A 16,384-nucleotide genomic window follows, 5' to 3' on the forward strand; every position below is an offset into this window, starting at 1 on the left:
ACAAGCTTACACATCAGCAAAGACATAAACTGTGGTGGGTTGAAACATGGATTGAAACCTACTTGCTAGGAGTTCCTAATTATACTTCAGAATTAAAAACCTCATTAGTCAACTTGGGAGACTATTAGAGAACTACCTCGTTGTTTTGAAAAAAAATGGTCAATAAAGCGAATCATAAGTTAATATGACCAGTACCTCAGAGGGGAAATTTCTCTTTGTAGAATTATGCTAGGTAGTAAATCAAAAATGAGTGACAGAATATCACTTTGAAGTCTCTAAACAAATATCATTAATGGCTAACAATATCCCAAAAGGAGTCAGACATTATGTGCCTCCTGATGGAAGTTCAAACACTGCAAGTAAGTAGTCCTGCCTCCAAACCCCCAATTAGAACTTGAATCATATCTGGCCTCTAGATCAAATGACCCATTTATAGAATGGCATGCAGTGAGCAAAGTCCAGATTGTGGAAACTGTACAAGACAACCCACTTCCTTCAACTATGTATATATATGTTTTTTTATTTATATTTATATGTTTATATGTATATATGTTTATATTTACATATATATGTTTACATATATATATTGTTTACATATATATGTTAGAAAGGAGAAGAAATTATAAGATATAATGCATATTTGATATTAAGAAATTATTTTTACTTTTAGATGTGATAATGCTATTTGAAGTTTTTTCAAATGTCCTTATCTTTTAGAGACACATGCTGAAATACTTGTACACAAAATGATAAGCTTGGTATTTACTTCAAAATAGACTGGCTTGGGGAATGGAGGGTAGGCTTTGGGATGGAGAGTATTGACTGTAGTTTAAATGGAGTAGGATTGGCCAGTGTTAGTAATTGTTGAAGCCAAGAAGTGAAGACAACTGGCTATTCTGTTCTCTCTACTTTCATATGTTCAAAAACTTTCCAAATAGGATTCACATATATAAAATTTTTCAAAATGAAAGTTTATACACACATTTTGCATAAAATTATGTCAAGTGTTAATATGTTGCACAGAACTAGTAAAATCACAAGGTTTCAACCAGGTTTAAACATTAAAATTTTTTTACTAGAGTACCGCTATTAGAATGCCGAAATCTAAAACACTGACAGGGGTGCCTGGGTGGCTCAGTTGGTTAAGCGACCCACTTGGGCTCAGGTCATGATCTCACGGTTCGTGGATTCGAGCTCCACATCGTGCTGACAGCACAGAGCCTGGAGCCTGCTTCAGATTCTGTGTCTCCCCCCATCTCTACCCCTCCCCTGCTCACACTCTGTGTCTCTGTCTCTCAATAATAAACATCAAAAAAAGAAAAAATTTAAAACACTGACAGCACCAAATGCTGGTGAGAATGTGGATCAACAGGAACTCTCATTGATGGCTGGTGGGAATGCAAAATGGGCACAGCCACTTTGGAAGACATTTTAGCAATTTCTTATCAAGGTAAACATTCTTATCATATATTCCATCAGTAGGGCTTTTTGGTATTTATCCAAATGAATTGAAAACTTATTTCCAAACAAAAGCCTGCACATGGATGTCTGTAGCAGCTTTATTCATAATTGCCAAAATTTGAAAGCAACCAAGATGACCTTCAGTGAGTGAGTGGTGCCTTCACACAGTGTAACAGAGCTCAAAAGAGATGAGCTGTCAGGCCATGAAAAGATGTGAAGGAGCCTTAAACGCACATCACTAAGTGAAAGAAGCCAATCTGAAAAGGCTACATGCTGTATGATTCCAACTGTATGATATTCTGGGAAAGGGAAAACCATGGAAACAGTAAAAAGATCAGTGGCTGTCAGGGATTGGTGGGAGGAAGTTATGAATCAGCGGAGCAGAGGATTTTTAGATGGGTGTTGTGTTTCCCTAAACTACTCCGTGCGACACTACAATAGTGGATACGCGTCATATATGTGTGAAAACCCATAAAATATAGGACACCAAGAGTGAACCCTAATGTAACTATGGACTTTGGGTGATAATGATGTATCAGTGTAGGTTCATTGATTGTAATAAATGTACCAGCTGGTGTGGGATGTTGATAGTAGGGGAGGCTGTATGTGTGGGGGGACAAAGGGGGGGTATATGGGAAAAGTCTGTACTTCAATTGAATTTTGTTGTGAACAGCTGTAAAAACCAATGACACAAAACTATAGATAACAAAATATTTTGAACAAAACCTTTTCTGTATATGCCACTCTGATGAAAAGTTGGGGAAATTGGTATCATGAAATGGTCAGAGAAATATATTAATAATTAGTCTTCTTTCCCAGTTTCATAAAGGGGAGATCTATGCAGTTAGGCAGTACATGTCTTTCAAATTATTCAAATGTTTTTATACTTTTTGTAAAGGCTTTGTCCAAAGCTTTGAGAGAGAGAGAATGCTAGGTGAGAATTTTTTTCTGATGAAACCTATATGAAGCCTGTTTCTGAAGTGGGTTTTCTCTAAAGCTGATTAAAAAAAAAAAGTCTGTAGCTTACCTACTGCCCTGCTTATCTTACATGGGATGGGGGGAGTGGGGGAGCACATGCCTGCATTCAGCAATTTTATCGAAAGCCTACTCTGTCTGAACTGGACTAGACACCAGGGGTATACAAAGAATAAAATGGACAAAATCCCTGCCCCCATGGAGCTTCTGTCCTGTGTCTGTGAAGAGAGAAAAAGAATAGGAGATAATGATGACGCCCCCTTAATGAAGTGGCATTGAGGGGAGCTTGAAAGAAATGAGGGAGAGTGCATCTCAAAACTGGGGAATGGTCCTGGCTGCAGCCACAGCAAATGCAAAAGCCTTGAGGAGGAAGTGAGGAGAGTGCAAAGCCAGAGTCACAAGGCTGGTCTGGATGGAGTGGAGTGAGGGACAGTGACTGGGAGCAGAATGTAGAAAGCCTTGTAAAGCTTGGTAAGAACTTCAGATTGTGCTCTGAGATGAGCAACCAGTGGAGGATTTTTTATTTATTTATTTTTTTTAGAGTGCACACAGGGGAGAGGACAGAGAGAGGGAGAGAGAAAATCTTTAGCAGGCTCCACGCTCAGCAAGGAGCCCGATGCAGGACTCAGTCCCATGACCCTGGGATCATGACCTGAGCCAAAAATCAGGTGTTGGACACTCAATTGACTGAGCCACCCAGGAGCCCCTGGAAGGTTTTAAATTAAGAGAAAGCATCTGATTTTTGCCAGTAGGATAGCTCTGGCTGCTGTGTTGAGAACACGTGGTGAGGGGGCAAGGGTGCAAGTTGGGAGGCCAGTGAAAAGACTATTGCCCAACATCAGGTGAGTATTGACCGAAGTGTGAAAGTACTTGGAAGGTAGAGCCAGTAGAATTTGCTGGTGGATTGCATGTGGTGGTGAGGGAGACGGAGGAGGCAAGAATGGGTGTTGTGTTTTCAGCCTGACCAACTGGATACAGTGGAGCTCCCATTTACATCCCCAAAGAGGAGTGCAGGAGGAGGCACTGTTTGCGAGTGCTTGTAATGAAAGTACAGTGAAGTTGTGTACAAGATAAAGGGGACTGTAGTGCACACGGTTAGGGACCTTTTTAATACCACGCATAGACTTAAGGATGAAAATGAGACTTTAAATTACATCAGAAAAATCGGTGTCTCAGAACCTAAAAAACATGGGAGTCCGGGGGCGGGGCGGGGGAGGAGGTGTGGGATAATACTGCATGAACAACACATGAAATTTAATGGTATCATAACAAATATGTAGAAGAGAGAGAGAGAAGAGAAAAGACTCAGCCAAAGCAGACATTTTAGGGTCTGGACCAGGGTTCCTGACCTTGAAATGGGTATCTTTTATGTTCCGGAGTTAATTTTTTCCTTGTTTGTCTTTTTCTAGTTGGGGAATGGCGGTCAATGTGTATTCTACCTCGATAACCCAAGAGACTATGAGCAGACATGACATCATCGCATGGGTTAATGACATAGTATCTTTAAACTACACAAAAGTGGAACAGCTTTGTTCAGGTAAGAGATTATTTTATTAAGCCTGTATTTACCTAAATGTTTACTGCTATCGTCTGGAATATTAGTTTATGAACCACAGATGATACATCTTGGGTGGGGAAAAAAGAATTATCAGTATTGATACATAATTAAAGGGACAAAACTCAGATGTAACTAAAAAATGTGTGTGTGTCGGAGAGGGGAATGATAACGGGCATCTAAGAGCATAGAGGCGTCCCAATGCATATTATGAACGGTTTCTGTAATGCCTTGTAATTGGATTTATAGGCTCTTATCTCTCATCCCATCAGCCACCACTCTTGCGTTCCTAAAACACAAGTTGGGTCTTATAACCCCTTCTTTAAAAACCTTCTGGACACCATGTTGTCCTTCCTATAGGATAAAATTCATTCTTTTGCATGGCTGATAAAGTCCTTTCTGTTCTTGCTGCATCCTGTCTCCTCAGTTTCTACATCTACGTGCCCCCCATCCTGCCTGCTCCCCCTCCCCCGGTGCCTCAGTCCCACAAAATACTCTTTGTTCCCTACAGATGGCCTTTTGCATCCCATAACTTGTTTTCATGCTTCTTTTGCTGAGAAAGTCTTTCTTCTTCTTTTCATTCATGTTAAAATCTCATCGACACTTTATTTTTTTTATTTTTATTTTTTCAACGTTTATTTATTTTTTTGGGACAGAGAGAGACAGAGCATGAACGGGGGAGGGGCAGAGAGAGAGGGAGACACAGAATCGGAAACAGGCTCCAGGCTCCGAGCCATCAGCCCAGAGCCTGATGCGGGGCTCGAACTCACCGCGAGATCATGACCTGGCTGAAGTCAGACGCTTAACCGACTGCGCCACCCAGGCGCCCCTCATTGACACTTTAAAATCCAACTCAGTTGTTGTCCCTCTGAAGGGTTTCCCAGATTCCCCCAAAACACGGTGCCCACTCTTCCAGAGTAACACTTAACCACACTGTGCCAGAAGGTCCAGCTCCCACTCCTCTGAAGGAACCAGGAGTCCTTGAGGACAGGACTGTGTTTTATTCTTTGTCAGATGCCTAAGGTGGCACCATGCTTGGTATAAAGTAGGTCTGTGGGGAATACATGTTGAGTTTAAGAAAAAAGTAATTAAGATTTAACATCGATGATAAAGCAGGAGCATGTTCCAAAACGTGCCACTGATAAAGTAATTCATTCTTGGAATGTTTATCAAAGAAATAGTCTTCCTTTGGAAATAGGAAGTGTATTCTACTTGTGAACTTACAGGTAAGAGATTTCCTCCCTGGCTCTGACATAAAAATGGTGTTAGAAAATATTCCTGAACTGTGTTCATGTGAAATTCCACAAGGCATAACAGATACAAGGGAGTTAGCAGGTTTAGCTGCCGTAGTGCTGTCTGTGCAACAGAAAGACCTTCTCCTATCTTTCCTAGGGGGTCGTGTGTAAAAGGATTTCATGAAGTGTAGCCAGAATTTGGAAAGCCCCCAGTAAGCCTGAGTCCAACGCCTCCCAGGGAATATATTCTCCTTTCTCCAGGTCAAGATTTGAGAACAGACCAGAGGACAGTCTTTCACTACTATTGACACCTCTTCTCCCGTGATCATTTGTCCCCCGAGGAGGACAGTGAGGTTGGCTGGAACCTACGCATTGCCTCACTCCCCCTCTCTGTGCCCAGGCCTCAAACAAGTCCTATGATTTGTGAGGTCGTTAATGGATGCTCACCAGCCAGTTCTTTGCCCTTGAGCACAAGCTAAGAGAAGCTGGCTTGGACTGTGAGAACGTACGAGGTATATATTGTTGGCCTGTTGAAATGACTCCCACAGCCACAGTCAGAAACAACCCCTGTTGCATCTAACTCAGCTGCAGATCTCCACTCAGATTTGATGGCACTCTTCTTGTGGTGCATTCTGGAGCACTCCGGTGTTTTAGTTTTGACTTGCTGGGGAAAAACTGTCATTAGCAGTTCGTTCCCTTGTTACTAACCCAGATCCCTTCAGCCTCGTAATTCCTTGGAGTTCGTTTCTCCACAGCACCTGGCACATAACTGTTGCCTCAGAAATGCTCCTTTTAGGGGGAATGAAAATCAGTTTGCAACTGCTAGGGGCAAAGACAGGAATGTGTCTTACTCTCAAAGTGGGTGTATGTACATGTGGATAAGGGGAACGGGGTTGATCATATAGAAAAGAGGCCAGAAGGAAGGAGTTAGGTAGTAAAGGAGCCCACTAACAGCTTTCTCTCTGATGACCACGGAGAGGTTTTGCTAGCAAATGCAATGAGGGGCCATTTAGGATTTTGAGATAGAGTCGTAATAGATGTAATAGATGTTTGAGTAATATATGCAGTTTCTCTGCAGATCTTTCAGATTTATAGTAAGGCGAATTCAACAAAATTGTAAGCAGAATTTTGGAAAGATTCTTCTACAGTTATCTTCAAGCACTGGTATGCATTTTTCAACCATTTGTAGCTACATTGCTATCAAGCATGGGTTGATGGCACACCTGTGAAAACCATTTGGCTCCCTACCGAACAGATAATTGTCATTAAGAAGACTCCCCGGCTACCTAAGGTTACAAGGCTGATGATTTGTTCAGAAGAATAGAGTAGATTTAAAGGTTCCTTTCTGCTCTGAAACAGGTTTTACTATGATCTCTGTACTACAGAGGGTCACGTGTTTGTTTGTTTGTTTGTTTGTTTGTTTTGTTGTGTTTGCTTAAATCATGTTAATCCATAGGGTACATAAGAGGTCTCTTATTTTAGGCAGTAGTTTCCTGAAACTGTGGACCATATGCATGTATCTCCTGTGGGGCTGCTTAAAAATGCAGATTCTTAGGACCCTTGACCTGGCAAACCAGTATCTCCGGATGTGAAGCCTAAAATCTGCATTTTAACAAGCACCCCAAGTACTTCTGTGCTGTAGCCAAGGGCTTGCAGTGCATTTTAGAGAAACCCCAAACCACTAAAAATGAAGTTAAAATATCCAAAATCTATCAGGCACGGTTTCCTCATTCATAATTTAGTCTCTGATTCTTGAGCAGTGGCATTTAGCAGGAAGATGCTGTCTTTCTATTTATTTATTTATACCCTTCATTGTTCTAGAAGACATTGAAGACAGCTAGGACAGTGCTATTAGGACAAGAACAAACAAATACTGGTGACCTAAGTGATTTCTCCTCATCATACTTAAAAGTAATCAAATTCTTGGATGGTATTTTTCTCTTCAACTTTTATTTTGATTACTTCAGTTGTCTACGTGTGGTTTTATTTTAGTATGCTGTGGTAAAATATAAATTAAGTTCACGTATTTATGGGGCGCCTGGGTGGCTCAGTTAAGCGTCCACTTCGGCTCAGGTCATGATCTTGCTATTTGTGGGTTTGAGCCCCACGTCGGGCTCTGTGCTGACAGCTCAGAACCTGGAGCCTGCTTCACATTCTGTGTCTCCTTCTCTCTCTCTCTCTGCCCCTCCCCTGCTTGCGTTCTCTCTCTCTCAAAAATAAACAAACATTAAAAAAAATAATTTCATGTATTTAAACTGATTTTTTTTTTCTTATTCAATACAATTATTTCTTTTTGCCAAAGACTTATGCTCTAATTCTGGCAGTCCTCCTTTGGCATTTTTTCCCCATTTGCATTGTTTTCTATTTCTTTTTTTATTTCCAGCTAAAAGATATCAATCCAGCTAATATTAAAGCGAATGACAGCTTTTCTTTAGCTCATAGAAAAGTAACATACGGCTTCTTCATGTTTGTGTTCCTTTTTCTTCAGAATTTTCTGCCTTCATATAGCTTTTGTTTCTTATAGAAGCATTTTAAAAGTTCTTTAAAGGAGAGGTGTTGTGAGAAGGTCTAATACTTGGAAATAGATTGTAGTAGGTTGCAAAACAATGGAAGTGACTCACTCTTATCTCCTGTTATTTTATCCCAGCGATGTCACCTTATGAAAGTTTGCTCTGAACAGTAAATCTGGGGAGGTGCCTAGGTGGGTCAGTTGGTTGAGCATCCGACTTCATTTCATGATCTCAGGGTTCTTCGGGCTCTGTGCTGACAGCTCAGAGCCTGGAGCCTGCTTCTCATTCCCTCTCTCTCTCTCTCTCTCTCTCTCTCTCTCTCTGCCCCTCCCCACTCATGCACGCATGTGTTTCTCTCTCTCTCTCTCTCTCTCTCTCTCTCAAAAATAAACATTAAAAAAATTTTGAACAGTAAATCTGGGTCATATAAATCATGTGCATATTTAGTTGGCATTCGCTTCTTGTGAAAAGCAACCTTTATGTCTCAAGTAAAAGATTAGGCTGTATAAAATGGAGAGCAGTATATCAGTGGATGTGAATACTACCTATAATAACAGGACACTGCACTGCTCACCTAAATCTGTTTTAAAGATGAACAATATATGTGGGTTTCCCCATAGTTGAATAGGGGGTTGAACCACATGAAGTACTAGGTTAATTCAGCTTCAGAACACTTTGTTGTATACTTTGTAAAATTCCTAATGCTTTTAGTGGGGTTGAGATACCTTGTGTTTACTTTAGTACACAGCTCAAACCAGTGAACTGAATATTTTATAAGGTACTACAGAGGGAGGATGGACAGCATGGTGCTAAAAATCCCTAAAAACAACTTTAACAACTTGAGATACCATACTGGAGGTGACAGGAAAGGTAGTAGACTCTATGGAGGGGAGGAATGGGAAAAAATGGCTAGAGGAGTTTGATGGGGATGGAAGAAATGTACCTTTTCCTCTTCACCCCTCTTCCCCTGTTCTAATATATCAAATCTCCTTTGAAACATTCCTTTGACATCCATTTTTCTGTGTTGCCATCCTCTCCTATGATCTGGGACCTAAAGCAGCAAAGTCATTGGGTCCACTGCTGAGTCACTGCCTGTGCTTGACCAGCAAGCACGTGACCAGTGGCTCTCCCATACCTCCAAAGCCTAGTGCAGACTGCCCTTTTCTCTCTGTGCAACCTTCCCTTCCTCCTCCTCACCCACTTCTTAGGACAAGCAAACCACTGACTTTTTGCAGATTCAGAGCTACAAACCCCAGTCAGGTGGACACTGCCTGTAGTGTTACTATACTGGTTAACAGTTCATTGATCTTCCTGAGCATTTTAGTATTTTAGTAAAGTGTAATTTGAATTAAACTGTTTTTTTTTTTGTGCTGGAAAATTTAGGTGTTTTTTTTCACCAGCTTAAAAAGAAAGAGAAATGACCACTATTTGACTGAAGTTTCAATTTGTGCTTCTCCAAATTGTTTCAAGCCCTGTCTTGGATCAAGTTTCTGGTATTTTTTCTCTTCTGGGAAAACTTGTGGATTCAGCTGGTCATATTGCAGTCACTGTAGTCACATTCACAATTCTGGGTCCTTGATGGCTCTCTGGAAGGAGCGAGGCTTCAACAGAAACACTCTGGGATTCACAAAGGTGTGGCTGTCTGCCATGCCCCGGGGCCTGTACAGGTGCTGTGAACCTTAGCAAAATATTCTTTGTGACCATATTCAGCTACAGTCTGTGCCTGTTAAATAGGTTAAGCCCATCCTATTGTGGTGTCCCCTGTGCCTTCTTTTTTTGTCCTCAGAGACCTCTTTCAGGAGGACAGGTTAGTGATGAAATCAGCTCAGAGTCTAAATTTAGTAGACCTTCTCTTGTTGGCTCTCTTGAACTGAAACCAAGTAAGGATATTTCATCAGTGTCTGATAGCTCAAGAGCTTACTTAGCTTTATAACATCAGACTATTATTTGCTGTAAGAAATTTAAGTCATCCTGGATTGTGTTACTATTATAGATGTAATTGTATTATAATGGAATATTGTTCATATTGGTGCTGTATTATGTAGAGAGGTAGGTTTTTTTGTTTGTTTGGGGTTTTCTTTGGTGACAGTTTCTTTCTCCAGTTCTATTTGACTTCATTTAATTTTAAAATCCATTTACTTTATATCTCCGCCTACTGACTAATTAAAAGAGTAAGGGGGCAAAAAGTAAGTTGGGTAACAGTAGGGGTGGTCCAGCCTCAGGTTCTATCACTGCAGTATCCCAACTAATGCCTAGGATGAAAGGGAGTTTGTTTTTTGAGCAGAATATGAAATACTCTAGTTTTTTTTTTTCCCCCTTGTAAATTTGTTTACATATATCTTGATACTTTGATACTGAAAGTAAACATGAGTTGGTGCTTCTGTGTTTTTGTTGGGGTGTTTGTTGGAGTGTATATGCATTTTACCTTCATTGATCAAACTGCCCCTATAAATTTTGTTTTTTATGTATATGGAAGATACGTCTTTGAAAGCAGTCAGCCGCATCTTCATCTAGCTCATACTAAGGAGTATTTGGTTCTGATAATCAGTTGAGTTTTATTTGGCACACATGTTTTGAGCCTTTCCTTGGGCTGGGCCCTGGGAACCCAGGTATATAAGACATAGTCATGGTCTTCTGGGAGTTCAGTACAGCAGGGCACTGTCCTTGCAAAAGATTAGAGACAACACTGTGGTAAGTGCTGCTTTGGAAGAGCTTTGGGTATATAAAGAAGGGGTGGGGGTGGGTCATGAGGAGTTTGTGGAGAGAGACCTTCCTGCAGGTTCTTTGGGAGTTGGGTGGGTCCTGCCTGGATGACTTAAAATGGCCACAGTTTGGGAAAGACCTCAGAAGTCCTCCCTCTTGAGTCAGATAGGGTGACCAGTAGATAAGATAATATGTGTTTTATTAGGTACAGCCCTTAAATACGTGAAGCATGTTGTCGTCTCTAAGAAAAAGAGTTTTTCTTCATGATTTCATCATAGGAGTATGCAAAGATTGTTTTTACTGTATTTGAAGCAACTATGCATACATGTGAGATGTTCTCAGGAAACCATAGAATTGCTCATTTCTTTTCAAGAAAGGCAGTATGTACTTCAATTTTTTTTTTTTTTTTTTAGTTTTTATTTACTTAAGTAATCTCTATACCCAGTATGGGTCTCAGACTCCCCAACCTGAGATCAGGAGTCACATGTTCCTCTGACTGAGCCAGCCAGGTGTCCCGCAACGAATATTTTAAAGTCCATAATGCCAGTCCTCTGTGATGACTGTTCAGGTCCCTAACTAGATAAGTTTATGTGACTCCATTAATATTTTTCACAAACACAGATCTACAGACACGTCCTTGGTGTACTTACTCATTTCTACTGGAGTCTCTCATAGGTAATGATGAACACTGGGGAAATAGGCTAGGGAAAACACATCACCTGGAACGTGCTTATTTTATTGAAGACTGGCAGTATTTACACTTAACAAAAAACCAAGGCACATGTAATCACAATGAACTAATTATAGTATCTTAACAGAAACAAAACTAATTAATGACATATTATTAGAAACCCAGATGATTACCTTTGAGAATTCTAACCAAATCACAAAAACTTAGTAATTATATGAATTTGTACAAAGTGATCCCTTCAACTCTAGACTTGTGTCTCATTATTTTCGCTTACCTGAGAAAATTCTCAGATGTCATAGATGAATGCAGTCTGAGTTCTTAGTAAGTATATTGCTATTCCAGAAACTCATTACCATGTAATTTCGTGGATTCAGGTTCTCTTTTCTTCTAATCTATAGTAAGACTCTACTGAGTTTTACCTGCTCAAAAACCATCAGTGAACCCATGGTTCTGAATCTAGAGATGAGCACTGTTGTAATGTGGGTAAGTCCCATCTGATGAGGGTGGTACTGATGGAAGTAAAGGGCCTAGACTACGCATGCATCTCAGAAGCCCCAGCATTGATTAACTCCGTCAGGTACACTGCCTGGAGTCCTGACTCCATGGTCCCAGGACTCTTGGTGAAGAGTTTGGGAAACATCAGGCTGGAGTCCAAGGACATGGCAGATTTTAAGGCTCCTTTGTAATTCATAATTCTAATATCAGAAACCTGTAGAGCCCCTTCTCCTTGGATTTTTGTCTCTGTTTTATAAGATGTTTGCTTACTTTAAAAGCGTGTATTTATTTTGAGGTTATTCACCAAGATGTATAAAAACAAGTATCTTAAGTTTTAAAAAGTGTGTTCCAATATATTGTGAGCTGTTTTGATTTTTCCAAAGCTGTCATTTACTTTACAAGACAGATATGTTCCTTATAAAACATTATTTGGTATTCATATTGCTCTTTTTCTTTGCCTTTTCAGCTAAAACCATCTAAAGACTTTAACAGGAAGAGTATAAAATTGGGGAAAAATAGTCATTTCCTTTCATAAATGAACTTGTGATTACTTAAGCACCTCATATGTTTATCTGGGGAAAGACTTCAGGCCTGGAGAAGCCCTCGGATGTTTTTGAGTAGATAAACTGGAGGATCTTGGGAATGTGTTCATAGCCTTCCTGTGCTGGTGGGAGGCCAAGGACCTCCTTTTGTTCTTTGGTTCTTTGCCCTCTGAATCTAAAACATGCATTTTGGAGATTCATATTTCATATCTGAAACAATCCAATCCAATCCTGTTCATTCTTATAGCTCTGATGATCTTAACCAGGAACATAATGCATAGTTGTATACTTGAGGGGCATGATAATGCTGTCCTAAGGCCTCAGCTTTTATATATTGCTCTTGACCATTTTCATTGTGCTTTTATGTGTATTTACTTTAATTCTTATAACAGCCTGTGTGGAAGAATAGGAATGTTTAATTTCTATTTTATACAAGAGGATACCAAATGTTCATGTCTGACACTAGAACTGGGATGTCCTTGGATCATAACCTTATGCTTTCCTTGATGTATGTATGGCAGCTGTGGGTGTGATGGAGAGCTCACTGTGTGCACATGTGTGTGTTTGATTTTTTTTCTTTCCGTATCCATTAATCAGGAACCCATTAGACATCTCTAGGATGTTAGAGAAGGAGGAGTTCGAAGTCCACATCCTAATCCTTTCTATTACTACTTGAAGAATTGAGATGTATCTGGTAATTCTTCAGATGACACGGATGTGACCCAGTGGTCTCATCAAGACCTTTCTCACCAAAGGTAGTGAGACATTAGTAGAATCAATCACACAGGCACTTGCTCCCCATCTTCTAATTTTTCCTTGCTCTACCCACAAAGGATGGAGTAGAGAAAGAGCTTCTCCTTCTCTCTGCCTGTTCCTTTTGGTTTCCTCTCCTCCTCTGAACTCTTTCCCTGCAAGGAAGACACGGTGGCTCTGAGATTTCACCACCCGCTTTGGAAGAGCTTGTTCAGCTCTCGCAAAATTATCCTTGGCCAGTGAAACAGTAGCCTGGATAATGCCTCCTTAGAAATACACTTAAGCACATGGGTGCACAATCCACCATTTGAATCTCAAAAATGTAGCCCTTTCCTCACATTGAATCCAGGCTTGATTTAACAAGCTTGTACCTAAGAGGACCTCACATCCTCATTTCTTCCTTTCTGTGCTCTTGAGGAAAAATAACATCTTTGAGAAAAATTTTGTTACAGGCTTGGCCTCCCCCAAAGGAATTAGACATCAAGGTATCACTGTTTTCCCAGTATTGCACTGAGTTCAGCAAACCTGGGTTGCAACAGCTACGCTAAGAGCCTCTGTCAGTACTTATCCAACCCCTTCGGCATGGAAGGTTGATTTTCTTAGCCTTTTATGAAGGGACATGCTAATGCAACATTGAGGAATATTCACCCATTTCCCGTCCAGTTCTGTCCCCTTATTCCCATATCTGTTTCCCAACTCCACCCAGGCTGCAGCTCCTATTTTCCAAATAGAGATTCTAGAGCTGTCAGTGGTCTATAGTCAGAGTAGACACCTACTAATGCAGTAGAAAGGTGGACTGGACACCATTCCCAGTCTTAATGAGTTACTCACCAGTCAGTTAGGAGAGAGATTGTTAATTAAAATGCAAGTCAACCTGCTGTTGGGCTCCCATACCCATTATAATAAAATAGTGAAGTCTGTACAAAGAACAGAAAAACTTGATAGAGGAAGTGATATTTGGACTAACATTTAAAGAATGAGAAATTTCTATTCAAGTGTAACAAGTCTCAAAAGGACATTTTAGGCAGAAAAATGTTACTGAAGGCAGAGAAAAGATGCAGGGTTTTATGCATGCACATGTGTGCATAAGACTCTGGAACATAGATTGGGATTCAAGGCAGCAGAAAAGGGACAGGAATGTTTCAAGTAGTAAATGCTGTGGTATTCAAAGAAAGATTATTTTAGTCTAGAAAAGGTTTTTGTCTTAGCCTTGTTTGGGTCTTTGGCCAAATAGCCATGCAAATTTAGTGGATGGTAAATATTTATGAAGCATAATTTAATTGAGATGTCTTTCAAACTAGGTTTTTAATATGGATAAGATTCAGGGCAAGAAGAGGAAGATGGGGATTTTGAGTAAGGGTACCATTTAAATTTTTTTAAGTTTATTTATTTTGAGAGAGTGAGAGCACAGGCAGGGGAGGGGAGGGACAGAGAGAAGGAGAGACAGAATCCCAAGCAGGGTCTGTACCAACAGCACAGAGCCCTGTGTGGGGCTTGAATTCAGATCATGACCTGGGCCAAGATGAAGAGTCAGATGCTTAACCCACTGCACCACCCAAGGTACTGTGGTACCCTGAGTAAAGGTACCGTTCAGATGTCATTTTGATGTTTAACATTTGGCTTTGTATTCCCAAAGACAGCAGACTTACCGAGTGCCTACTACAATGTGTCAGGTGTAGGGATGTGGGGATATAGCTATATAAAAACAATACTGATCGTATCCAGTGGAGACCAGTTGATTCCTTTACTGCTAAAGTTCTCCTTGATAACTTTTGTAGCCAGAGCACTCAGATTCCTTTTTTTCCAGCTTCCCTAAGTATAAAGCAAAGGTGGGACATGGTCCCGGGAGAAAAGTAAATGTCTAGCCTGTCTCCCCATTCAGGTGGCCACAACTCTAATGGGCAGTTTGTGCACGGGAATATCTGAACCATTAGTAAACTGTCTAGTTTCCACACAGTTAAGATGATCAAACCAGTAGCTTCAAGTTTTCTTGTTCTTCAAAGGAGAATACTTTTTCTAACCTATTTGTTTTTCTAAATGATGTTTTTAAATACACAGCTTATCAACCATGTAGACATTATAAGAAAGGAGTGTCAGAAGCTGCCCTCAAATGCTTGGGCATGTTAGGATTGCTTACCTGGAAAAAATAATTGAATTGCTTGGCAACTCTGCATGGCTCTGCACATTGGGTTTTTTCCACTCTGTAACCATTACGTAATTCAGACAGATTGCAAATTACCTCTCTGTATTTGTCCCCTCCCTTCCAAGGGTTTGATCTTACCCAAGTACTAACACTCATAAGCTTTTATGACCAAATTATTTGACAATAAGAAGCATGTAAATGGGAAACTCATGCCAACACGATTTCCTGCAGTTCCTCCCCTCCATAAGAGAATCATTCTCCACTTTGATTTCTTCTAGATTACATTGTATGACAGTTCATGGAAGAACTTCAGGAAACTGGATAAGGTGCCAAATTCTAATGAAAATGTGTATGTCAACTCTAAAATTATATGTAATTGTGTGTGTTTTTTTTTAAAAAACTTGGCCTTTTTTTTTTTTTTTTTAATTTCTCCTGTGGTCCTGTAATTGAATCCCTCAAGTAAATGCCCATACATTCCTCATACTAATTTAGATTCCTCCCAACACTAGAATTGTTAGAAAATTGTTAGAAAAGCGAAAGTGTTCTGGGATAAATCTGTGAAATAGAAAGAAAGCAATTCATTATAGAAAATTCTTGAATGTGTCACAGTCCGCATGAATGTTAAATGGTGGTTCTTCTTTTGATACCACACCTGGCCTTCTGGAGTTTCTCTGTCCACCAGACCTCTCCTCAGGGAGCTGTGGGGGAAGGGAATGCTTGCTTCTGGAAAGTAGAGCATGTTACTGGCATTGGTGAGAGCTGGTAGACTGGATTTGTTGGGGTCGTGCTGGTAAGTAGGGAGGCCTCACCTGTAAGTCTTGGTGAAACAGATGAAATAACTTAGATCTAGGAAGAGTTCCCAGGGACACTGACCTCAGCCACAAAAAGAGCAACTGTAGAGAGTGGTCTGTTGTGGAGAAATGGACTGTGGGTTTGTGCCGCTCAATTCATATCACTCCATCTTGCACTGTACTAAAAGCTGCTTCATCAGCTGATGACACCTAGTATTCACATAGTGGCCTAGCATGTTGAACTGTTGATAGAATGGTACGGGCAGTGGGGCGCCTGGGTGGCTTAGTGCATTGAGCGTCCGATTCTTGATTTCAGCTCAGGTCATGATCTCATGTTTCATGAGATGAGGCCCCATGTCGGGCTCCATGCTGACAGCATAGAGCCTGCTTGGGATTCTCGTTCTCCGTCTCTCTCTGCTCCCTGCCCCTACTCGTGCGCTCTCCCCCCGACACCAAATAAATAAATAAATAAAACTTTAAAAAAAAAAACATGGATGATGATTCAGTAGAAATTCCTTGAAAAATTGGGA

General features: G+C 40.5%; 1 protein-coding gene across 3 annotated transcripts in view; it reads left to right on the forward strand.

The window, feature by feature from the left end:
* Positions 1-16,384, forward strand: part of MAPRE2 (microtubule associated protein RP/EB family member 2) — a 161,758-nt gene that overhangs the window by 88,666 nt on the left and 56,708 nt on the right. For all 3 annotated transcript variants that reach the window (XM_025931273.2, XM_025931271.2, XM_025931270.2), the window contains one exon: positions 3,846-3,973. In XM_025931273.2, coding sequence (XP_025787058.1) covers positions 3,853-3,973 — 121 coding nt within the window. In that variant the 5' untranslated portion in view covers positions 3,846-3,852. The remainder of the gene's footprint in view (positions 1-3,845; positions 3,974-16,384) is intronic.

Source organism: Puma concolor, chromosome D3 (genome assembly GCF_028749965.1).
Source record: "Puma concolor isolate L17-30 chromosome D3, mPumCon1.1.hap2, whole genome shotgun sequence".
Taxonomy (NCBI): Eukaryota; Metazoa; Chordata; class Mammalia; order Carnivora; family Felidae; genus Puma; species Puma concolor.